This window comes from Branchiostoma lanceolatum, chromosome 2 (assembly GCF_035083965.1).
Source record: "Branchiostoma lanceolatum isolate klBraLanc5 chromosome 2, klBraLanc5.hap2, whole genome shotgun sequence".
Taxonomy (NCBI): Eukaryota; Metazoa; Chordata; class Leptocardii; order Amphioxiformes; family Branchiostomatidae; genus Branchiostoma; species Branchiostoma lanceolatum.
This window is the reverse complement of record NC_089723.1, coordinates 40,311,322-40,335,404: the sequence shown is the minus strand read 5'-3', so window position 1 is coordinate 40,335,404 and position 24,083 is coordinate 40,311,322. Positions and strand designations below refer to the sequence as shown.

General features: G+C 48.1%; 3 protein-coding genes and 1 long non-coding RNA gene across 10 annotated transcripts in view; 2 read left to right on the top strand and 2 right to left on the bottom strand.

The window, feature by feature from the left end:
- Positions 1-1,601: 1,601 nt before the first annotated feature.
- On the top strand, positions 1,602-4,979 carry LOC136429031 (uncharacterized). Its single transcript, XM_066418947.1, has 3 exons — positions 1,602-2,636; positions 3,395-3,705; positions 3,931-4,979. Exons 1-3 carry the CDS (start codon positions 2,518-2,520, stop codon positions 4,455-4,457), a joined length of 957 nt encoding a protein of 318 aa, XP_066275044.1. The 5' UTR covers positions 1,602-2,517; the 3' UTR covers positions 4,458-4,979.
- Positions 4,980-7,777: 2,798 nt separating this feature from the next.
- On the bottom strand, positions 7,778-13,172 carry LOC136429034 (cytochrome c oxidase subunit 5B, mitochondrial-like). Of its 2 annotated transcripts, XM_066418951.1 has the most exons (5): positions 13,016-13,171; positions 9,778-9,851; positions 9,472-9,571; positions 9,049-9,131; positions 7,778-8,768 (listed from the first exon to the last, which is right to left on the bottom strand). In XM_066418951.1, the coding sequence occupies exons 1-5, from the start codon at positions 13,152-13,154 to the stop codon at positions 8,727-8,729; spliced, it is 438 nt and encodes a 145-aa protein (XP_066275048.1). In that variant the 5' UTR covers positions 13,155-13,171; the 3' UTR covers positions 7,778-8,726. The 2 variants fall into 2 exon arrangements, with proteins under 2 accessions (XP_066275048.1, XP_066275049.1); XM_066418952.1 differs by lacking the exons at positions 7,778-8,768; positions 9,049-9,131 and adding an exon at positions 9,157-9,217 and having other exon boundaries at positions 13,016-13,172.
- LOC136429036 (uncharacterized) lies at positions 13,118-15,882 on the top strand. The gene is made up of 3 exons (XR_010754700.1): positions 13,118-13,210; positions 13,717-13,894; positions 15,772-15,882. It is a non-coding gene; the product is annotated as an uncharacterized lncRNA (long non-coding RNA).
- Positions 15,394-24,083, bottom strand: part of LOC136429025 (angiogenic factor with G patch and FHA domains 1-like) — a 23,239-nt gene continuing 14,549 nt past the window's right edge. For 3 of the 6 annotated variants that reach the window (XM_066418915.1, XM_066418913.1, XM_066418912.1), the window contains 7 exons: positions 23,540-23,861; positions 23,106-23,266; positions 20,888-21,028; positions 20,534-20,708; positions 17,967-18,180; positions 17,536-17,635; positions 15,394-16,392 (listed from right to left, as the gene is read on the bottom strand). In XM_066418915.1, coding sequence (XP_066275012.1) covers positions 16,072-16,392; positions 17,536-17,635; positions 17,967-18,180; positions 20,534-20,708; positions 20,888-21,028; positions 23,106-23,266; positions 23,540-23,861 — 1,434 coding nt within the window. In that variant the 3' untranslated portion in view covers positions 15,394-16,071. Of the gene's footprint in view, positions 16,393-17,535; positions 17,636-17,966; positions 18,181-20,533; positions 20,709-20,887; positions 21,029-23,105; positions 23,267-23,539; positions 23,862-23,897; positions 23,986-24,083 lie in introns of all 6 variants that reach the window. The other 3 variants (XM_066418918.1, XM_066418914.1, XM_066418917.1) reach the window with 2 other exon arrangements.

The window sequence follows — 24,083 nt, the reverse complement described above, 5'->3', positions numbered from 1 at the left end:
CATATTGTAAACCTCCCTTAATTACTTAGACGAACTGTTTGAGGTTGGTGCAGGCGTTGTTGAAAACCTGCCTTACTAAGGCACGCTGTTTAAGGTGGGTACAAGCGTTGTTGTAAACCTCCCTTACTTAGGCACGCTGTTTAGGGTGGGTACAAGCGTTGTTGTAAACCTCCCTTACTTGGACACGCTGTTTAAGGTGGGTACAGGCGTTGTTGTAAACCTCCCTTACTTAGACACGCTGTTTGAGGTAGGTGCACATGTTGTAAACCTGCCTTTCTTAGACACGCTGTTTAAGGCCTAGGTGGGTACAGACGTTGTTGTAAACCTCCCTTACTTAGACACGCTGTTTGAGGTAGGTGCACATGTTGTAAACCTGCCTTTCTTAGACACGCTGTTTAAGGCCTAGGTGGGTACAGGCGTTGTTGTAAACCTCCCTTACTTAGACCCGATTATCTATGGCAGCCGGAGGATTAGTGCTGTTTTATGAGACTGTCAGAAGGAATTGTTTACCTCCGCGGACCTTTTGTGAGTTTAGGACGGTCTTATCAATTTGCACACAGGACGTAAACGCAAACCAGGCCAGGTGGGTGAAATAACCCCATCCATTATCCATATACTAGCATGCACGAGCCAAACAAAGCGAATACGCATTGGCGTCGATAGAAGAAACTGCCCGGATACTTTTTGTTTCCTCAGAGACTGTTATTGACAAAACAGTGATATTGTCGTCCGTCATCAGTATTGAAAAAAAAACGCAAAGATATCATACATTGGAATTGTAACCCTACACACAGATTGTTTCGAAATGTCCATTTTTTCCGGCAGTAGATTAAAGTAGCTCAGAGATGTTCAATAAGTGTCCCTGTCGGGTGAAAAGGGTCACGGAACCGTTTCACAGCCGGATTTCGGACTGTCCGACTTTGTCTCGTTTGTTTTTCCACCGGCTTTTAGGCTTCATGGTATGTCGTCACACGGTATGGGACATTCCATTAAGACTCCCGGAGGGGTGACATGGAACTTTCCATCAAACCTCCCGGAGGGGTGATATGGGACATTCCATCAAACCTCCCGGAGGGGTGACTTTAAGTGAAAGGTGATGGGTCAGCTGACTCTGAGACTTCTGAAAAATGGAAGATAAAGATTCTCCATGCTATCGCAGGTGAAAAACGTGTATGAATGAAAATAAAGGTGTTGCCTGACTTACTAGTAACTAACAAAAGTCCTCTGAATGAACAAGGCTAGCTCCTATATGTCTTTGCAAGGAACAAGGAGGCTATGGTGATATAACCTCCCTGCAAGGTACAAAATTCCTCTAGAATTAGGAATAGCTTCAAAGTACAGAGATAAAAAGGGCTATCTAAAATACAATACCCGAAAATCGTCTACGGTATGGATGTCATCTTGATCCCCCCCCCCCCCCCCCCATCCATGTCTCCAGTGGACCAGTCCTAATGACTTCCCAGTTTCACGGTTGGCTGCAGTTCTGGGCGTCGCCGCCTGGTGTTGTTGATTCAGTTGTCGCCTCCTTTGTAGCGTCTTTGTTCCAACATTGTTCTACACGGTCATACCTCAGCAAGCGTAAACTTTGGGCCAGGAACCTCCGTGCTGTGTATGCCGCGCAAAATAGCCGGATATCGCTTAGCTATTGGTGACATGGAAATCTTGCATTAAGTATTCTTCTCAGAGTCTTTCTTTAAGTCATAACGTCCTTGGTACGACCAAGTACATTATAATGTCCTTGGTACGACCGTGTTTAAACGTGTTCTGGTTGAAAATCATACAGAAAGGCAAAGGCGGACGCGAAACAGATAATGATTTTGTTCGCCTTGGACATGCTTGTAGTGCTTGTGTATGCCTGTAGTGCTTGTGTAGTCCTTGCATCAACATTAGCTACCTGACAACAGATTTCTTTACTAGTGTGTATGCTACTGTGTCCCGCTATCTCAACTATGTTAGTATGTACGTCAGGTTTTCTGTGCTGGTGCCCACAAACAATTCACCTGTACACCTGCTGTTTTACTGGATTCTACAAAACTACCGCGGCCAGAACTGACCGGTGCATTTGTCGTGTTTCCCAGATTCTACAGAACTACCGAGGCCAGAACTGACCGGTGCATTTGTCGTGTTTCCCAGATTATACAGAACTACCGCGGCCAGAACTGACCGGTGCATTTGTCGTGTTTCCCAGATTCTGCAGAACTACCGCGGCCAGAACTGACCGGTGCATTTGTCGTGTTTCCCAGATTCTGCAGAACTACCGCGGCCAGAACTGACCAGTGCATTTGTCGTGTTTCCCAGATTATACAGAACTACCGCGGCCAGAACTGACCGGTGCATTTGTCGTGTTTCCCAGATTCTACAGAACTACCGCGGCCATAACTGACCAGTGCATTTGTCGTGTTTCCCAGATTCTGCAGAACTACCGCGGCCAGAACTGACCGGTGCATTTGTCGTGTTTCCCAGATTCTACAGAACTACCGCGGCCAGAACGGCGTGATCGACCTGAAGATCCGGCGGATGGCGGAGCGGACGTGCGACCGGACCGTGCAGACCTACGTGCGGTCCTGCATGAGCTGCGTGCGGGAGGGCAGCGTGGCCGCCGTGCTGCAGGGAACAGAGCGGTGTCCGCACTCCGGGTACGTGCACATGGGAGTGTGTGTGTGTGTGTTAGTTTGTTAGTGTGTGTGTGTGCGTGCGTGTGTGTGTGTGTGTGTGTGTGTGTTAGTGTGTGTGTGCGTTAGTGTGTGTGTGTGTATTTGTGTGGGTGTGTGTGTGTGTGTTAGTTTGTTAGTGTGTGTGTGTGTGTGCATGCGTGCGTGTGTTAGTGTGTGTGTGTGTTAGTGTGTGTGTGTGTTAGTGTGTGTGTGTGTGTGTGTGTGTGTGTGTGTGTGTGTGTTTGTGTATGTTTGTGTGTTTATAATAATGGTTTATTTGTAAGAAATTGCCTGTGCAGTGGCATCCAGTGCTGAATTACTGCAGGGTTTACAATCACATGATACACAACAGATACATATTTGCTCCACCCTTGCACTTTATGGAACTGTCGCAAGGGTCTGAGCGGCTGCCATTTGGCGCCAGCAGGTGACCTCTATACGACCTTCCCCAACCACAAGTCAGGTACCCATTCACACTTGGGTGGAGTGAAGAAAGTCGTATTAAGTGCCTTTCCCAAGGGCACAACATCGGGGCATAGCAGTGGTTTCGAACCCGGGACCTCTCGGTTCTGGACGAAACCCTAACCCTACCGATTGCGCCAGACGATGCCACAATTGTACGTGTGTGTGTGTGTGTGTGCGCGCGCGTGCATGTTTGTGTGTTTTACTCTTCTCTGTACATGTGTCTATAACAGTTTAACGGGTTACAGAAAGGATTTGATAAGAATTTATTCCGACAGAAACATCGGGGTGTCTCAGGCCAACCTGGTCGGCGGGAACACGGTCCTGCAGCCGTCCCGCCAGCCGTCCTGGACCCGCTCGGCGCAGGGGAGCAGTCGGCCCGCCGGTACCGGCTCGGGGCAGGGGACCCGCTCGGCGCAGGGGACCAGTCGGCCCGACGGTACCGGCTCGGGGCAGGGGACCAGCTCGGCGCAGGGGAGCAGTCGGCCCGACGGTACCGGCTCGGGGCAGGGGACCCGCTCGGCGCAGGGGACCAGTCGGCCCGCCGGGACCCCGTACAGCTCCCCCGGGACGAACACGCGCAGCACGGGTACGGTATTCCCTCTTTTATCGCATTTCCTTAGTTACGACGGTGGTTCAAGAAGAAACGCCTTTTATCATAGAAGTTTCATTTTTGTATGAAATGAGTTTAAACTTGGCACAAATGTAAATCTAACGTGTCTCGATGCATTTTTACCAGCGACTGCATTGACTCGGTCCCGTATAAGTCCCATACGTGTCCAGCACAACACTAACAAACTCCATTTCCCCCTAGACCCGGTCCCGTACGAGTCCCGGGCGGCGGCTCCGGCGGTCCCGTACGAGTCCCGGGCGGCGGCTCCGGCGGTCCCGTACGAGTCCCGGGCGGCGGCTCCGGTCCCGTACGAGTCCCGGGCGGCGGCTCCGGCGGTCCCATACGAGTCCCGGGCGGCGGCTCCGGCGGTCCCGTACGAGTCCCGGACGGCGGCTCCGGTCCCGTACGAGTCCCGGGCGGCGGCTCCGGCGGTCCCGTACGAGTCCCGGGCGGCGGCGCAGGCGGTCCCGTACGAGTCCCGGGCGGCGGCGCAGGCGGTCCCGTACGAGTCCCGGGCGGCGGCTCCGGTCCCGTACGAGTCCCGGGCGGCGGTACAGGCGCGCACGGCGGAGAGGCTGAGCTGGGGGCAGGACTGGGCGCGCGTGGACCGGCCTATGCCGCAAACAGGCAACATGGCGGACAACCGCAGCCACAGGGTAATCTTCAGGAGACCGCCGTCGGGGACGTCCTCGTACACAGGCACACCGGCACGGCATGACCGGCTATAGACACGGCCACTCCGGCACGGCAGGACCGGCACTCCGGCACGGCAGGACCGGCACTCCGGCACGGCAGGACCGGCACTCCAGCACGACATGACCGGCACTCCAGCACGACATGACCGGCTATAGACACGGGCACTCCAGCACGGCAGGACCGGCACTCCAGCACGACATGACCGACTTTAATTAGACACGGACACGCCTACACGGCAGGACCGACTTTAGCTACAGGCACTCATACTCACACCCACACTCACACCCGCACTCACACTCGCACCCATACCCATACTCGTACATACTTCCTGAAGTTTCTTAAATGCTGCTACACTTATATGATTAAGGTCGTGGTTATGAATATACTGTAAGACGTTCAAGTTTTGTTGTCTGTATCATGTAGTTGTCAATAGCCCAAGTCAAGTTCTATAACAAAGACTATTCGTAATCTATTGCGTTTATTGTTATTATGTCAGTAGGTCTAGTTTAGTTATTGTGGGTGATGAAAAGGATGAATAAATTGTGGCGACCTGCGTTCTGTGGCTTGATTTGCTCTTGCTCGAAGTCACAAATCATCTGCGAAGTATTTCATTACTTCCCGCGAAGGCCAAAATCCTGCTGATGACATCCCCCGTCGGCTCGGGGTGGCGGCAGTGTGTGGTACTGATGACATCCACCGTCAGCTCGGGGGGCGGCAGTGTGTGGTACTGATGACATCCACCGTCAGCTCGGGGGGCGGCAGTGTGTGGTACTGATGACATCCCCCGTCGGCTCGGGGTGGCGGCAGTGTGTGGTACTGATGACATCCACCGTCAGCTCGGGGGGCGGCAGTGTGTGGTACTGATGACATCCACCGTCAGCTCGGGGTGGCGGCAGTGTGTGGTACTGATGACATCCACCGTCAGCTCGGGGGGCGGCAGTGTGTGGTACTGATGACATCCACCGTCAGCTCGGGGTGGCGGCAGTGTGGTACTGATGACATCCACCGTCAGCTCGGGGTGGCGGCAGTGTGTGGTACTGATGACATCCACCGTCAGCTCGGGGGGCGGCAGTGTGTGGTACTGATGACATCCACCGTCAGCTCGGGGGGCGGCAGTGTGTGGTACTGATGACATCCACCGTCAGCTCGGGGTGGCGGCAGTGTGGTACTGATGACATCCACCGTCAGCTCGGGGTGGCGGCAGTGTGTGGTACTGATGACATCCACCGTCAGCTCGGGGGGCGGCAGTGTGTGGTACTGATGACATCCACCGTCAGCTCGGGGTGGCGGCAGTGTGTGGTACTGATGACATCCACCGTCAGCTCGGGGGGCGGCAGTGTGTGGTACTGATGACATCCACCGTCAGCTCGGGGGGCGGCAGTGTGTGGTACTGATGACATCCACCGTCAGCTCGGGGTGGCGGCAGTGTGTGGTACTGATGACATCCACCGTCAGCTCGGGGGGCGGCAGTGTGTGGTACTGATGACATCCACCGTCAGCTCGGGGTGGCGGCAGTGTGTGGTACTGATGACATCCACCGTCAGCTCGGGGGGCGGCAGTGTGTGGTACTGATGACATCCCCCGTCGGCTCGGGGTGGCGGCAGTGTGTGGTACTGATGACATCCACCGTCAGCTCGGGGGGCGGCAGTGTGTGGTACTGATGACATCCACCGTCGGCTCGGGGTGGCGGCAGTGTGTGGTACTGATGACATCCACCGTCAGCTCGGGGGGCGGCAGTGTGTGGTACTGATGACATCCACCGTCAGCTCGGGGTGGCGGCAGTGTGTGGTACTGATGACATCCACCGTCAGCTCGGGGGGCGGCAGTGTGTGGTACTGATGACATCCACCGTCAGCTCGGGGTGGCGGCAGTGTGTGGTACTGATGACATCCACCGTCAGCTCGGGGTGGCGGCAGTGTGTGCTATAGCTACTAATCTTAACATCCACCGTCAGCTCGGGGTGGCGGCAGTGTGTGCTAATCTTAGCCTCACCCAGAACCCCGGTACTTTTAGGCCATGTTGTTTGAGATCTCTATATATCTGTTTAAATGTACTTCGTGTCATGTGCGAACTGAGAGAGAGAAAGAATAAATTACTATCATGAAAAAAACACGTGGACGTTTTCCCTTATCACAGTTCGATATAGGAATGCCAAATCCTCTTTTTATCATAAATTTTTTTAATAGAAAAAATAAATGGATTTCTAGATTTGTCAAGTCAGTTTCATCTTTGAAAGTAGATTGTTACCCTGGTACAGAATGCCTTTTCGCCTACGGTCAATTTGATATGCAGTTCGTTGCCGATGAGCTAGGCGGCGCTGACGAGATGCAAGACGATGTTTTGGGTTCATCCGGCAGGCACGATTTTTCACAGAATTTTGTCCAAAAATAAAACCAAGCGTGGCACCGCTAGGTTTCGCACCCTTTAATTGACAGTTTTGAGTAAACTTTGTGAGAACAGATCACTTCATAATGCAACTTTTCATGTAACTTAACATTTACCGCCCTTGCACCGATGGTTGACAGCACAGCCGGCTGCCATCCTCCCGAAGTAACAAGTTTTCACTAGTCCGTAAGGATTAGTCTTATAACGCAAACTCTGCTGTCAGGCCCATCCCGGCGGTTCGGTTTGTACTGGGAAATGCTTTATCCATGCTGCCACCCGCCCCTTCCTGCATCCATGCTGCCACCTGTACCGGGAAATGCTCTATCCTTGCCACCCACCCCCAGCCTTTGGAGTGGTTTGTCTCTCTCCACCCCAAGAAACAGGGACGCTCCATTTTCAGCCGCACAAGAGAGCAGGGTTGGTTTCAGTGAGCGACTTGGAATGAGGATGGCCAAATCTTGCTGTTTGATCAGACGAAGCTGTCCTTAGTTTATGGAGGTAAGACGCTAGGAGTTAAGTAAACACTAATAAGAGTGGAATCAAACATTTATGAATGGACAGTTGATAGACATGTTTATAAAAAAAAATACTGAACATTGTATGAGCGACACCTTTTGTTCTCAGTTGGTACTGCCAGGACGCTATTATATATTTATCTATATCATATATCACACATCAGTCATTAGTCCAAGGACCTGGGATTGCTTTGGTCGGCTACGTAACAAGTGTCAAGACCATCCACTGAGACTTTTGAGTGTTAGCAGACAGAAGGACACACACACACACACACACACATGTACACACGCCCACGTACACCCATGTACATGCAGTTATGCACACACCCATGTACACGTGCACTAACCCATGCACATGCACACGCACACACACACACACAAAAAAAAAACATATCCTACATTTTCCATGGAGGAATTGAACACGGGAAGAAAACTTCACACAGAAACCAACGTAGCAGGGAAGTTGTTCTAGGTTTCAGGATGATTTATTAGGAGCTGTGCAGGTCACAGCCTGTATGGATCTCAAGTCTAACTCTGGAACAGTCTGATAAAACTTCTACACTCTGCACAACAAATACATCTTCCACACTGGGATATGGGGTAAGAGATAAAGGTACATTTTTCTTTTCAATTTACAAACACAAGTTTGTCTTCATAACAACCACCCTTTTCAAACCAGAAACCTGCGTTTTTGCCTTGTATGCAAGCACAGAATCAGTATATCATTATCAGATTGTATATGACATCAAACAACTACATGACTTCCATAGAAGGCAAGTCTCTGACTGGCGCATCACGGGTGTGTGGCCGAGGTGTAACTTTTGTCAGAAGTAAGTCGTATGTGCTCAGATGACAGTATCAGAACATGTAACACAGGATTTAGAGGCACAACAGAAAAACAGCATTTTTCTTGCCTCAAAACTATTGTTCCATACACTGGATCAAGTCACATGACAGATATGCTGTTGGACAGTCGTTTGAAGTCTGATATCCTGTTGATTTTCCAGAGTTGTAAGGATTTAGAAGCTCGGCCAAATAGGGTAACACTTGGGTTCAATTTTTCCTGAGTATTGTTCATTTTAGTTGCAGCATCTAAAGCCAGAGAGAATTTGAGCAACCGATTCATGTTGACTTTAAGTATTATCGTCAGAGGCAGTCTCTATAATAATCAGGGATATTTTACTGAGGTGCCGTACATACAATCACCATGTGTTTTTGGTTTGCAGTTGTAACACTAATACTACAGACATGATAACTCTTGGTTACACTAATAGACATGATAACTGGTTACAGCCTCAGACTATCATGTGGAGACTGCAGCGTCTTGCACAGTGTTCCAGCTGAAAGGGTCGTTGTCATGGTTGCCAAAGATGCAGACACGCTATTGGTGCAGGTCAGGGGTCAGTGGGCCTCGGCAGCACCTGGTGGGGTCACGCCCTGCAGCTGAGGGGGGGTGAAGATGTTAGGGAACAATAGTTTTTGACAAATAAAGATCAGTTGGTCTGGCTAGGCTACCTATGTTATTCTTAACACATTCTTAACACGCTGTGGAGGAAGCTCTTTGGATTGAGCTCGAACTAAGTAAGTAACACATAATACATAATACGTAATGAAAATTCTCCTCACTATATCAAGCAAAACCATGCACAAAACTACTTTCTGATTTAAAGTGATGATAGCACTCGGTGACTAGGTGAAAGTGAAAGTTTTTAACCCTTGCTACCTGAAACCAGTGTCCGCATTCACAGCGCTGGGCGTCGCCCTTCTCCAGCCACATCCACTGGATGTATGTGGCGTCTTCTTCACCTGCACACAAACAACAGGGTTAAATATGTGGCGTCTTCTTCACCTGCACACAAACAACAGGGTTAAATATGTGGCGTCTTCTTCACCTGCACACAAACAAGTTCAAACTTTCATTTTGCCTGCCATTTGGTTGTTTTATCAACCATTACCTAGATTTATAAACAAGCTTGAAAAAAATGGAAAGCTTAATTTTGGCAAATTCTTATAATCTACCTTTGCCTAAAACTGCTAATATTCTAATATCTAGCATCACCACACACCCACAAGAACAATAACAGCAACATAAAGAGAGACCAGGAACATTAGAAAAGCCGTGGGGAAATATTGTAATAATACTTACAGACACAGCCGACGAGGCGGCGCTCGTAAATGGAGGGCACCTGGCACGGGCTGTCTCTTGTGCCGGGAGGGGTTGTGTTGATTTCCATACTAAAGGGGTCCTGCAAGTTTCAGGGACGTGGACAAGTTATCATCAGGGACATGTACACATGGACATGTACACATGTAGGTTTCAAGGATATGTAAGTTTCAGGTATATGGACATGTAAGTTTCAGGGACATGGACATGTAAGTTTCAGGGATATGTAAATGATCATGCGTAAACCCGTTACTTACCGCAATGATCATGCGTAAACCCGTTACTTACCGCAATGCCAGCTTTCTTTGCATCCAACTCTCTCTTCTCTAGACCAGTGGCCTGTTCTTCATCTGTGGGGACACCTGAGTAAGGAAAAATGTCAAAAGGAAACATCAATGTACATTCTGACATTACAAATGCCTGTAGGTATAACATGTGCTGGTGCTTCCTGGTCCATCATTAGCCTGAGACTTTTCCTCACAGTTCAGAATCTGAGCTCGAAATATGATAGAACTAGTACTCAGTACTAGTAGTACTCTCACCTCAAAGTACTTTCGCCTCAAAATCCACCCTGTACTTTCTTATTTTAGACTGTACGTTTATTATTTTTTCGAAAAATTGAGACTTTGCTAACAAGGAATCCCTCTAAAATTTTCAGTTAAGGTTTTTCTGCCCATATCTCCCCGGTATTTTAGGTATTCTGCTCGTAATTCGCTACTTTTCGGCCTAGCGGCGTTGATTTTCTCGTCGCTTGACGGCCTTCAACGTGAAAAGTATCCTTGCAGCACTCGTAACAAATCGGTCGATATCGCTATGACGCTACAAAGTAAACAGGAAAATAAGACGCGACATTGACATTTCAAAATACAATTGTCATATAAATAACTTTGAGAGTCTCTGTGTACATCATAAACCAAATTAAGCACGCTGATAAAAAAACGTGTGGAGTAGAGTGCACGCGGCGGAAGAATAATTTGTTTGCAGAAGACATGTAACACGTAAAAACAACAATCATAACTTAACTTCCCTTGTTTTATGTGTTTTCAGGCCACAAAATCTCTAAAATGGCAGAAAGTTATCAGATGATTCAGTTACCACGGCTCGAAACATGGCCGCCACTCTCTGCCACTCTCAGACATGGCGACAGTAAAACTAGCAGCTTATTGCATAGTGCGGATACCAATCTTTAAAATGATACCGTAAACGCATGGAAGTATTACATTTTGAGGCAACGATCGACACAGAAGGCCATATTTATTTTGAGAGGGTTCATTATTTTAAATGATCGTAAGATTTTCCCAATTTAGCGGTTAATCGTGGGTTTCCAGTGTCAACAGTGTAATCAGTAACTTCTTAGTATGTGCGATCTGTGACGCTGAGCTACTTTTACAGTCGAGCTTTTATGTAGCGTGCGTAGTCCAGTGGTTAGCGATCTTGCCTCTGGAACTAGAGGCCCCGGGTTCGATCCCGGCTGTGTCACTCACCCGACATGCACGCTACCGTTAAAGATCGCAGTCCTTAGGACGGGACGTTCAGCTGTGGTCCATTGTTCATTGTGCTTGTCGAAAAGAGCTAGGGGAATTTCCCCGGTACAATGAACCTGTAAATACTGTATATAGCGTCTGTCTTCTCTGTCACGACCAGTGGAAGAGTAGCTCATCTGTTCATTGAGTTCATTTGAGCTAAACTGGTTCGAGATCCCTTTCCCCCTTTCCCTCTCTGTTCAAAGTTGTGGGCTCGACCTCGGTAACTCGAAATCCGAGCGCCTCACAATAACTTTGTTTTCGACGCTTTGGAGCGAAAGTTTATAGACATAATTTTTGTGTGGAGGGACTGTGTTCATATTTGTGTTTTTTTAGGGGGGTGATGTCTTTAGAAAATATGATCAGGTACATATAAGTACTGTAGCTATCTGATGGTTTTTGTTATATGTCACTGTCAGTAATAATAAAATTATATAACAATATTCTTTGATCACTTGCCAAGTAGAAAATGCAAGTATTATGTACATTTTCACTACATGTAGTTGAATTTGAAAGCACCGTGGCCCCCGGTTAGAGGTCATAGCGGGGAACCTACATGTATGCCCAATTTTTCAACATTACTATTATATTTTACAAAGAGGCGAGGAAGATCATCATGATTTGAACAAGCTATGTACAGTTATTCTCTTCAATATCTATATACTTAATAGGTATATGGTCCTGAGGCGTAATTGAATAGATATAAGTTATAACCTATCTGATTATTATCTTATTTCCCTCGGACAGTTGTACATGTATGGACACAGTTTACCTAACCTCGACTGTCAATTTTTTAAATTTTCCAGGGGTACTTTTATTTCAGGGGGTACGTATATTAGATTTTGAAGATTTGTCCGGGGGGTACTCCTATTTTAGGGGGTACTTCTATTTGAGAGGTGAGAGTAGGTAAGGGCAGGCAAACTTGGAGTTGCGCAGATATTTCTGAGGTCTACCTGCCTTACCTGCACACTTCCAGGTATGCTGGTCTGGTTATGAAAGCAATCGTGAAATAATAAGTAAACAATCGTAATGGTTTGTTTGTTTCCAGTTGGTTGTGACCTGCCGTGAGGTGTACACGGTGTCTTAAGGCACCGCCAGTTGCTTTAACTATCAAATGAACCACGAGTTGTACTGTGCACTGTGCAGCCACTGGAACATATATTTCGTAACCTTAAAGTTTAACATATATATATATAATTACTTTATAACCTTTCACATATCATTAAGGCCAAGTTGGAGTAGATGATGGTTACACACGCCAATGTGCTGCTTTTAACTATCAGGGTCAGTAGGGAATTCAATCCACATGGCATGAACAGGTTATAACCTGTATACATACCTAACTCGTACATGACGATAATATTAATACAACATAAAACCTAGTCACCAGTGCCAGTCCATACCAAGTTGCAAAGTAAAAATTGTACACCACAAATCTTTGACAGAAATTATGATAATTATATGTTGTCATAACTTTTACAAAGTTGAACAACCACTTCCAAATAAATCATCATCTATCTTGCACTAAGTATTTTGTACGACTTCAGCAGAAAGAAGGCGACAACTTGAGCTCTGGTTGAGAGTTTTACCATGCGTGTTAGATCTAGTTTTACCATGCGTGTTAGATCTATGTGATTTATGTCCCGCAAGGCACGCAATCGTAAAGGTTTCGGTTATAATTCCAACAGTCCGTGACTTTGACCGCTATACAGGGACACAAGTGTTGTTATAAAACTGACACATAACAACTAAATTATAACAGTTGGGCATAAATGCATTATTCTGAGTCACAATATTGAAGAAAAGACGGCTAAAACAACGATTTCACGGCTGAAGTCAGTTTTTCAAGCGTGTCTTTGCAAAATGCCGGTATGTGACAAATAACGATCGATCCAAGATGGAGACATGCCGCCATGACGGCGGGGGGAGCCTTCACGTGAGCACAGATTCGCGCCTTGTAACATCGTTTAGCGACAAAATGCTGCACTAGAAATCTTCCCTACCTCCGACTGCCATGTGCCTGACGCCGGTGGCGGCTGGAGGGACCACCGCACGGCGGACAGAAGAGAAAATCTGACGACAAAGCAACCTTGAGGCCATCTTGGAGCAGAGAGAACTGAACAAGGTCACAACTCCCGACATCCACCGCGCGGCTTCAGGTCACAGCAGGTCAACACCGCAGCAAAAGGAAATATTCGGTATATATAAAATAATCACGATCCTCTTACCAAGGAGTATCTATTTCACAAGGAGGTTAAAAAGTATTCATCGAATTGTTATTTATTATCTGTTTGATAATTAATATGCAAAAGCCACCTTTTTTGCCGTAAAAGAGATAGAGATCCGTTATAATACGTTTGGACGTTGAGCCTAATACTAGTAGTACTTTCCCAACTTTCTGAGTGAAACCAAACCAAACCAAGAATTACATTTCTCAGATTTCCTACATAAAGAAAATCTAAGAAGGCTATTTTAGTGAAGAAAGAAAAAAAAATGATACATGGCATAATATCATTAGTAAATTCTGCAAAATACCCTACATTGGTTCTACCTAGTGCTGATAAATTGATTCTCTTCTAAACCTGTATAAGAGTAAATAAAGGGTGGCTCAGATGTCTCTCAGCACTCATTCATCAGTTCCTTGTCATTATCTATTATTAGGCACTCGATTTTCCAGTCTTTAAAATCTGAGATTCTTCCCCAGGTCCTGTTGAACCACTCCCTGCCTGCTGCCCTAGCTGTGCGTGTATGCTGGGATTGCCGGTCTGCAGTGCGACAGCAATTCTGCTGCCATGTGACTGTTCTTAACCCGCCCCTGCTGAGGATACCTTTCTGCATCACATTTGCAGCAGTAATGAGGGCAGGTAGCTGGGAGGTTACTTGTAAGTCGGCTCCTGCTGCAGTTTAGTATGCATGTGTATTTTGTTTCACAAAAAGCAAGCATTCTTTATCAAATCATTTGAACTTGTTACGTTTGTGAAGGTTAGACATCCAGGTAAACAATATATAAGGAGAAATTCCATCTCTACAACTGGATAAAAATTCGGAGATTTATTTCCGGACGTTTCGAGTGACATCCATCACTCTTCTTCAGCGTCACTAAAGTGAACTAGCAGAACGAACCAGTACTTATATACAATAACTAGAACAAGTTCTTCGAACACATCAACCAGGTGGATGAGAACATTAAGTTCACCCAGGAGGAGAGCCAGAACAACACACTGCCCTTCCTGGACTCCAAAGTCATTGTGGAAGAAGACGGCCACCTCAATGTGGATGTATACCGGAAGCCCACCCACACCCACCAGTACCTAGCCTTCCAGTCCCATCACCCCTTGGAACAGAAACTTGGTGTCATCAAAACCTTGTTTCACCGAGCGGACACCATCATCACTTCCGAAGAAGCCAAGTCCAACGAGCACAGACACCTTGAGAACGCCTTGAACAAGTGTGGCTACAAACGATGGACCTTTCACAAAGCCCTCAAACCTGCTGACGAATCCAAGAAACCTTCGAAAGAGAAACACATGCAGAAGAGGAAGACAACAGCGAATGCCACTATTCCGTACATCCAAGGAGTTTCAGAGAAACTCCGGCGAATCCTGCAAGGCTTCAACATCGCCACCAGCTTCAAACCCTACTCTACCCTCAGACAGAAGTTGGTCCATCCCAAGGACCGCGTACGCAAACACATCAAATCCGACGTCATCTATAGACTTAAGTGTGAACATCCACAGTGCCGCGACACCTACATTGGAGAAACCAGCCAACCACTGAAGACAAGGTACAATCAACATTGCAGGGCTACAGCAAGCAAGTACTCATCGGCCATCTACCACCACATGAAACATCATCGGGGCCACTCATTCAGACTGGAGACAACGGACGTCCTGGATCGTGAACCACGATGGTACGAACGCGGAATCAGGGAGACCATCTACGAGAGGATCTACAACCCCACCTTGAACAGGAAGGGAGGACTCCGCGTAGAACTCTCGGGTACCTGGGACTCCACCCTCCACCCACCCAAAGGATAATAACTTTTCCTATGGTGTTGTCTTACCATAGGAACCTTCTTAACTTATTTTACATTACAATGTGTTGTCTTACCATAGGAATCTTCCTAACTTATTTTACATTACAATGTCGCTTATGCATGACTGTGTGATTTTCCATGTAAAAACCGGTTTTTCTAGTTATTGTATATAAGTACTGGTTCGTTCTGCTAGTTCACTTTAGTGACGCTGAAGAAGAGTGATGGATGTCACTCGAAACGTCCGGAAATAAATCTCCGAATTTTTATCCAGTTGTAGAGTTTGAATTTCTCCTTATACATTTGAACTTGTATTTGTATGCTACATAATCATGATTCATGACACAATTTGAAAATTGTAATTCAATGTTTAATCTAACACCTTACGCCTATGTTACTTAAACGCATTTTACGCCTATGTTACTTATAATTATACAGGCCTCACTAACCAGTATACACTTGGTCACAAAAGAACCCAACACACTATCGATAAGAGAGACAGAGTGTGCTTGGCTGAAAACACAAGCCATGTAAGGCCACCTTGCACTACAGATGTTCCCTATGTAACCACTACTGTACAAATGTACAGTCATGTAATTTGACATATACAGCGTACATGTACAGTCATGTAATTTGATATATAACGTTACACAATCCTGTAATTTGATACAATGTATAAACAGCGTACATGTACACAAAGTAACCAGCATTAATGTTATGTTGCAGGACTCGCCACAGGGAGACGATGAAGCAACATGACAGCTGTGGGGTCGTCTGAGGACGTTTACTTTGCTTTACCTGTAGTGTCTTAATTATACTGTATTTATTGCAGAATATACTTTTTATATAGTACAGTATTTATTGCAGAAAAATGTTGTTTTGGAGTTGCCATCAAGTTGGTTGGAAGAGAAAGATAAGTCTTTAATCCGCAAAAGGAGACTGACACAAAGATATCTTTAGATGGATAAGTCGATACTCGTACATAGATATAAAACAGATATAAGACAATAAAATGGTGAGAAGGTTTTAGTCATCAAAAATGTTGACACCCTTGTCCACTGGTCCCTGCTGCGCTCCGCCCTTCCTCCCGGCCCCCTGGGGGACAGGCTCCGCATCATCATCATCATCGGCAGATGGCTCCTTCTCGCTGCGGACTGTTTCACCTTTGACCCAGGAGCCTGTCTGGTTCACTGTTCTACTCGGACGGGACGCCTGTTCCATGGCATAGAAGCGTTCTCTTGCTTTTCTCCAGTTCTTCCCTTTCCCAGTTTTCAGTTCGATACTTTCCACATCTCTGGGTACGGAGGCCCCCAGGCCTGCATGGGAGTCACGCAGAGACACTGGTACCTAGAACACAAACAGGACAGTTAACATAGAAACGCTGGTACCTAGAACACAAACAGGACAGTTAACATAGAAACACTGGTACCTAGAACACAAACAGGACAGTTAACATAGAAACGCTGGTACCTAGAACACAAACAGGACAGTTAACATAGAAACACTGGTACCTAGAACACAAACAGGACAGTTAACATAGAAACGCTGGTACCTAGAACACAAACAGGACAGTTAACATAGAAACACTGGTACCTAGAACACAAACAGGACAGGTAACATAGAAACACTGGTACCTAGAACACAAACAGGGCAGTTAACATAGAAACGCTGGTACCTAGAACACAAACAGGACAGTTAACATAGAAACACTGGTACCTAGAACGCGACAAACAGGGCAGTCACGCAGAGACACTGGTACCTAGAAGAACACAAAGGGAACAGTCACGCAGAGACACTGGTACCTAGAAGAACACAAAGGGAACAGTCACGCAGAGACACTGGTACCTAGAAGAACACAAAGGGAACAGTCACGCAGAGACACTGGTACCTAGAAGAACACAAACGGAACAGTCACGCAGACACTGGTAAATAGAAGAACACAAACAGGGCAGTTACATAGAGACACTGGTACCTAGAACACAAACAGAACAGTCACGTAAAGACGGTGGTACCTACAACACAGAACACAAATAGAACACAGCATATAGACCTCCTTTATCTTAAAAGAAAAGTCAAATAATTTATGGTCACCTAGAGCAGACGTTCAACCACGATTACAGAAACTATTGTATCATAAGGGCAAAATACCACATATTTGGGAGTGCTGGTATGCACAGAAAAGCTATTTTTTCCGAGCTTGCTAGTATTCTCAAATGTGGGGTATAACACGTCTGTTACTTATACCTATGAGACTCATTCTGTAAGTTCTCTTATATATCCTCCTTTATTATATTGATCAATGATGTATATCTTATACTCTTATATTATCGGCTTGCCACAACCCCCTTTGTTATGTTAATCTACTGAATAAAAATAGGCCCCCTAATGAAGACAGTTGCACCTAGAACTCAAACATGCGAGTAGCATAGAGGCACTTGTGCTTAGAACACAAACTGTTACAGGACAGTTAACATGCTGGTAGATACTTACTGGCTCCTGCCTGCCCTGGCTGGTCTTGCCTAGACCTTTCCCCTCCTTCCAGCCCATTTTCTCCAGCATTTTCCTCCCCTTGTTACTGGTGCCTATGGCTCTGTGGTACAGAACACAACAGAACATATAACAGACACATTTCCTCCCCTTGTTACTGGTGCCTATGGCTCTGTGGTATAGAACACAACAGATCATATAACAAACACATTCCCTCCCCTTGTAACTGGTGCCTATGGCTCTGTGGTACAGAACACAACAGAACATATAACAAACACATCTTCCTCCCCTTGTTACAGGTGCCTATGGCTCTGTGGTACAGAACACAACAGAACAAATATAACAAACACATTCCCTCCCTTGTTACTGTGGTTCTGCAGTACAGAACAATAGAACATAGCAGCTAATCTAGAAGGACAATGGTAGTGACTGACTGGTGCACTGAGGCCGGCGCGTCGTCCTTCTGGTAGGGGTTGTCGCTGCCCACCGTGCCTCTTCTCTCCCCCGCACGGTCCTTGTAGCCGGGGGGCTGCAGTTCCTTACTCACCACAAAGGGGGCGCTCTCCAGCTGGTATTTCTTCTTGATCTGTTTCAGTTCTCTTCTTCTCTGTCTCTCCTTGTCTTCCTTGGACAGGACGGGAGCAGCTTCTGTTGTTGGCAAAACGCATCACATCAGCAATGTGTTTGATTTCAGCATTCACAGGAGACAAAATACACATTTGCTGGAACACTGAGCAGAATCCTTGCCTAGCTGATGGCATGCATTTGCCGCCTGGCTCACACCCGTCTCACGTCTAACCTGACTACACCATCATTGCTACATGGTTACCTGTAGTCTTGTTGCTGCTGTTTCTCGGCGGCTGCGATGGCCGCCATGACGACGCCCGGCTCACACCCGTCTCACGTCTAACCTGACTACACCATTATTGCTACATGGTTACCTGTAGTCTGTTGTTGCTGCTGTTTCTCCCTGGCTGCGATGGTCGCCATGACGACGCCCGGCTCACACCCGTCTCACGTCTAACCTGACTACACCATTATTGCTACATGGTTACCTGTTGTATGCTGTTGCTGCTGTTTCTCCCTGGCTGCGATGGCCGTCATGACGACGCCCGGCTCACACCCGTCGCACGTCTAACCTGACTACACCATTATTGCTACATGGTTACCTGTAGTATGTTGTTGCTGCTGTTTCTCCCTGGCTGCGATGGCCGCCATGACGACGCCCGGCTCACACCCGTCTCACGTCTAACCTGACTACACCATTATTGCTACATGGTTACCTGTAGTATGTTGTTGCTGCTGTTTCTCTGCGGCTGCGATGGTCGCCATGACGACGCCCGGCTCACACCCGTCGCACGTCTAACCTGACTACACCATTATTGCTACATGGTTACCTGTAGTCTGTTGTTGCTGCTGTTTCTCGGCGGCTGCGATGGCCGCCATGACGACGCCCGGCTCACACCCGTCGCACGTCTAACCTGACTACACCATTATTGCTACATGGTTACCTGTTGTATGTTGTTGCTGCTGTTTCTCGGCGGCTGCGATGGCTGCCATGACGACGCCCGGCTCACATCCGTCTCACGTCTAACCTGACTACACCATTATTGCTAACATGGTTACCTGTAGTCTGTTGTTGCTGCTGTTTCTCGGCGGCTGCGATGGCCGCCATGACGACGCCGGGTTCACACCCGTCGCACGTCTAACCTGACTACACCATTATTGCTAACATGGTTACCTGTAGTCTGTTGTTGCTGCTGTTTCTCCCTGGCTGCGATGGTCGCCATGACGACGCCCGGCTCACACCCGTCTCACGTCTAACCTGACTACACCATTATTGCTAACATGGTTACCTGTAGTCTGTTGTTGCTGCTGTTTCTCCCTGGCTGCGATGGTCGCCATGACGACGCCCGGCTCACACCCGTCGCACGTCTAACCTGACTACACCATTATTGCTACATGGTTACCTGTTGTATGTTGTTGCTGCTGTTTCTCGGCGGCTGCGATGGTCGCCATGACGACGCCCGGCTCACATCCGTCGCACGTCTAACCTGACTACACCATTATTGCTACATGGTTACCTGTTGTATGTTGTTGCTGCTGTTTCTCGGCGGCTGCGATGGCTGCCATGACGACGCCCGGCTCACACCCGTCTCACGTCTAACCTGACTACACCATTATTGCTAACATGGTTACCTGTAGTCTGTTGTTGCTGCTGTTTCTCCCTGGCTGCGATGGTCGCCATGACGACGCCCGGCTCACACCCGTCTCACGTCTAACCTGACTACACCATTATTGCTACATGGTTACCTGTTGTATGTTGTTGCTGCTGTTTCTCGGCGGCTGCGATGGCTGCCATGACGACGCCCGGCTCACATCCGTCTCACGTCTAACCTGACTACACCATTATTGCTAACATGGTTACCTGTAGTCTGTTGTTGCTGCTGTTTCTCGGCGGCTGCGATGGCTGCCATGACGACGCCCGGCTCACATCCGTCGCACGTCTAACCTGACTACACCATTATTGCTACATGGTTACCTGTTGTATGTTGTTGCTGCTGTTTCTCGGCGGCTGCGATGGCCGCCATGACGACGCCGGGTTCACACCCGTCGCACGTCTAACCTGACTACACCATTATTGCTAACATGGTTACCTGTAGTCTGTTGTTGCTGCTGTTTCTCCCTGGCTGCGATGGTCGCCATGACGACGCCCGGCTCACACCCGTCGCACGTCTAACCTGACTACACCATTATTGCTACATGGTTACCTGTAGTATGTTGTTGCTGCTGTTTCTCCCTTGCTGCGATGGCTGCCATGACGACGCCCGGCTCACACCCGTCTCACGTCTAACCTGACTACACCATTATTGCTAACATGGTTACCTGTAGTCTGTTGTTGCTGCTGTTTCTCGGCGGCTGCGATGGTTGCCATGACGACGCCCGGCTCACATCCGTCGCACGTCTAACCTGACTACACCATTATTGCTAACATGGTTACCTGTAGTATGTTGTTGCTGCTGTTTCTCGGCGGCTGCCATGGCCGCCATGACGACGCCCGGCTCACACCCGTCGCACGTCTCGCTGCCGCTGTGGATGTGCAGACTCAGCACCGTGCCGCCCAGCTGCAGTACCGCTCCATGGGCCAGCGGGCAGGGGGCGCTCCTACACTTAGGCTGCAGCAAGTGGAAATGGATATCAGGTGGCTTTCATTATCATAGAGATCTGAGTACTAAAAACAAAATAACTTAGACAGATATACCAAACAGCGCATCCAGCATTGAATGGCAGACATTTGTACATGTTTAATGTTACAAGCCTTACAGCTTAGAGGTGATTGAGCACTGTTGCTTACATTTCCTGAATATAAGCTAGAGAGAGTTATAATTTCCACCTCAGAAATCCTGACGCCATTCAGCAAGGTTCCGTTCTGGCTGCCTAGGTCTGTTATGGCGTACTGCCCCACCTCCCGGTCATAGCTGATCTCCACATGGGTCTGTGGGGACAACAGGGCATGTCAGATCTCCACATGAGTCTGTGGGAACAACAGGGCATGTCAGATCTCCACATGGATCTGTGGGGACAACAGGGCATGTCAGATCTCCACACGGGTCTGTGGGGACAACAGGGCATGTCAGATCTCCACATGAGTCTGTGGGAACAACAGGGCATGTCAGATCTCCACATGGATCTGTGGGGACAACAGGGCATGTCAGATCTCCACATGGGTCTGTGGGAACAACAGGGCATGTCAGATCTCCACATGGATCTGTGGGGACAACAGGGCATGTCAGATCTCCACATGGGTCTGTGGGGACAACAGGGCATGTCAGATCTCCACACGGGTCTGTGGGGACAACAGGGCATGTCAGATCTCCAGATGGGTCTGTGGGAACAACAGGGCATGTCAGATCTCCACATGGGTCTGTGGGAACAACAGGGCATGTCAGATCTCCACATGGGTCTGTGGGAACAACAGGGCATGTCAGATCTCCACATGGGTCTGTGGGGACAACAGGGCATGTCAGATCTCCACACGGGTCTGTGGGGACAACAGGGCATGTCAGATCTCCACATGGGTCTGTGGGGACAACAGGGCATGTCAGATCTCCACACGGGTCTGTGGGAACAACAGGGCATGTCAGATCTCCACATGGGTCTGTGGGAACAACAGGGCATGTCAGATCTCCACATGGGTCTGTGGGGACAACAGGGCATGTCAGATCTCTACATGGGTCTGTGGGAACAACAGGGCATGTCAGATCTCCACACGGGTCTGTGGGGACAACAGGGCATGTCAGATCTCCACATGGGTCTGTGGGAACAACAGGGCATGTCAGATCTCCACATGGGTCTGTGGGGACAACAGGGCATGTCAGATCTCCACATGGGTCTGTGGGAACAACAGGGCATGTCAGATCTCCACATGGGTCTGTGGGGACAACAGGGCATGTCAGATCTCCACATGGGTCTGTGGGAACAACAGGACATGTCAGATCTCTACATGGGTCTGTGGGGACAACAGGGCATGTCAGATCTCCACATGGGTCTGTGGGAACAACAGGGCATGTCAGATCTCCACATGGGTCTGTGGGGACAACAGGGCATGTCAGATCTCCACATGGGTCTGTGGGAACAACAGGGCATGTCAGATCTCCACATGGGTCTGTGGGGACAACAGGGCATGTCAGATCTCCACATGGGTCTGTGGGGACAACAGGGCATGTCAGATCTCCACACGGGTCTGTGGGGACAACAGGGTATGTCAGATCTCCACATGGGTCTGTGGGAACAACAACATGTCAGATCTCCACATGGGTCTGTGGGAACAACATGGCATGTCAGATCTCCACATGGGTCTGTGGGGACAACAGGGCATGTCAGATCTCCACATGGGTCTGTGGGGACAACAGGGCATGTCAGATCTCCACACGGGTCTGTGGGGACAACAGGGTATGTCAGATCTCCACATGGGTCTGTGGGAACAACAGGGCATGTCAGATCTCCACATGGGTCTGTGGGAACAACAACATGTCAGATCTCCACATGTGAAAGATGGTCTTGCTGTATAGATCTGGGATGCGGAAAGCGTGTACGTACCTTGCTGATGTTGAGATTGGGGATTTGGATGGCGTGTACGTACCTTGCTGATGTTGAGATCGGGGATGCATATGGTATGTACGTACCTTGCTGATGTTGAGATTGGGGATTCGGATGGCGTGTACGTACATTGCTGATGTTGAGATCGGGGATGTGGATGGCATGTATGTACCTTGCTAATGTTGAGATTTGGGATGCGGATGGCATGTACGTACCTTGCTGATGTTGAGATCTGGGATGTGGATGGCATGTACGTACCTTGCTAATGTTGAGATCTGGGATGCGGATGGCATGTACGTACCTTGCTGATGTTGAGATCGGGGATGCGGATGGCGTGTACGTACCTTGCTGATGTTGGGATCAGGGATGTGGATGGCGTATACGTACCTTGCTCATGTTGAGATCTGGGATGCGGAAAGCCTGTACGTACCTTGCTGATGTTGAGATCTGGGATGCGGAAAGCCTGTACGTACCTTGCTGATGTTGAGATCGGGGATGCGGATGGCGTGGCCCGAGTCCTTCTCCCTGCCGATGGTTCCTCCGTCACACGTGACGATGAACAGACTCCCGGGCCTCAGTGTGTCTGACTGCTGCACCATGACTCGGATACACGGGGGCCACTGCACGGCCGACTCTGGAAAACATAGTACATGTATCCAACGTCACTGACTTTAACATACTGACTCACTCCTTTATATACTTATTAAGTCTCTTTATACAACCACAAAATGGTTTTTAGGAGAGAAGTAATCATCTCAGGCCGAGGGATTCCCACACACATCTCACAGGGGTAACGTTGCCTACGTAACTAGCAAGTGGGTTTGACATATCTACAACAGACGAAAATCTGCGAGAACACATATGTACAAAGTTACTGAAAATAACTCTTGACCCTCTGTATTCTCACCGTCACTTTCTTCACTCTCACTTTCACAGTCTGACTCCTCTGACTGCTCCTCCTCATGAATGTTGTTCTCCTCACCGCTATCTACTACTTCTCCCTCCTCTAAATCAGTCGTGTCCTCCATCACAGCCTCATCGGCAGACTGATCAGCACCGTCTTCGTCCTCCTCCTGTTCTTCTCTTCCCTCCTCCGTATCCATGGTGATGTCGATCACTTCAACTTCTCCCTCCTCCGGTTTGTGCTTTCTTCTCTTCCTGTGCCTTTTGTTCTCATGGCGTTTTCTAGCCTCTTTGTCCTCGACCAAAATAACCTCCATTTCACACGCCTGGGGGAAAAGGAAAGAAAGGAAAGTTTTACGTACCGGGTTGATTTTGGTAGTTACAGGAGCTGGCCTGGTGGGCATGTAGGGCAAGGCTAGCTAGAGCATCGGTCATCTGCAGGAGTTCTGCCTAAAGGAAAATATGAGGACCCATGGTTGTGATACAGTCGATCTACAATGCAGATAGCTTGCAATATGAACAAACTTATAAATAAAGTTAATAAAAAT

Bases quoted from the DNA above. Each gene is read 5' to 3' on its own strand.
- LOC136429031 (XM_066418947.1), top strand. From the start codon at position 2,518: ATGGCGGAGCGGACGTGCGACCGGACCGTGCAGACCTACGTGCGGTCC. The intron at 2,637-3,394 runs GTACGTGCACAT...TTATTCCGACAG, and splicing joins GAGCGGTGTCCGCACTCCGG to AAACATCGGGGTGTCTCAGG. The intron at 3,706-3,930 runs GTACGGTATTCC...ATTTCCCCCTAG, and splicing joins GACGAACACGCGCAGCACGG to ACCCGGTCCCGTACGAGTCC.
- LOC136429034 (XM_066418951.1), bottom strand. From the start codon at position 13,154: ATGTCGGGAGTTGTGACCTTGTTCAGTTCTCTCTGCTCCAAGATGGCC. The intron at 9,572-9,777 runs GTAAGTAACGGG...TGAAACTTGCAG, and splicing joins CAAAGAAAGCTGGCATTGCG to GACCCCTTTAGTATGGAAAT. The intron at 9,132-9,471 runs GTAAGTATTATT...GTTTGTGTGCAG, and splicing joins CCGCCTCGTCGGCTGTGTCT to GTGAAGAAGACGCCACATAC.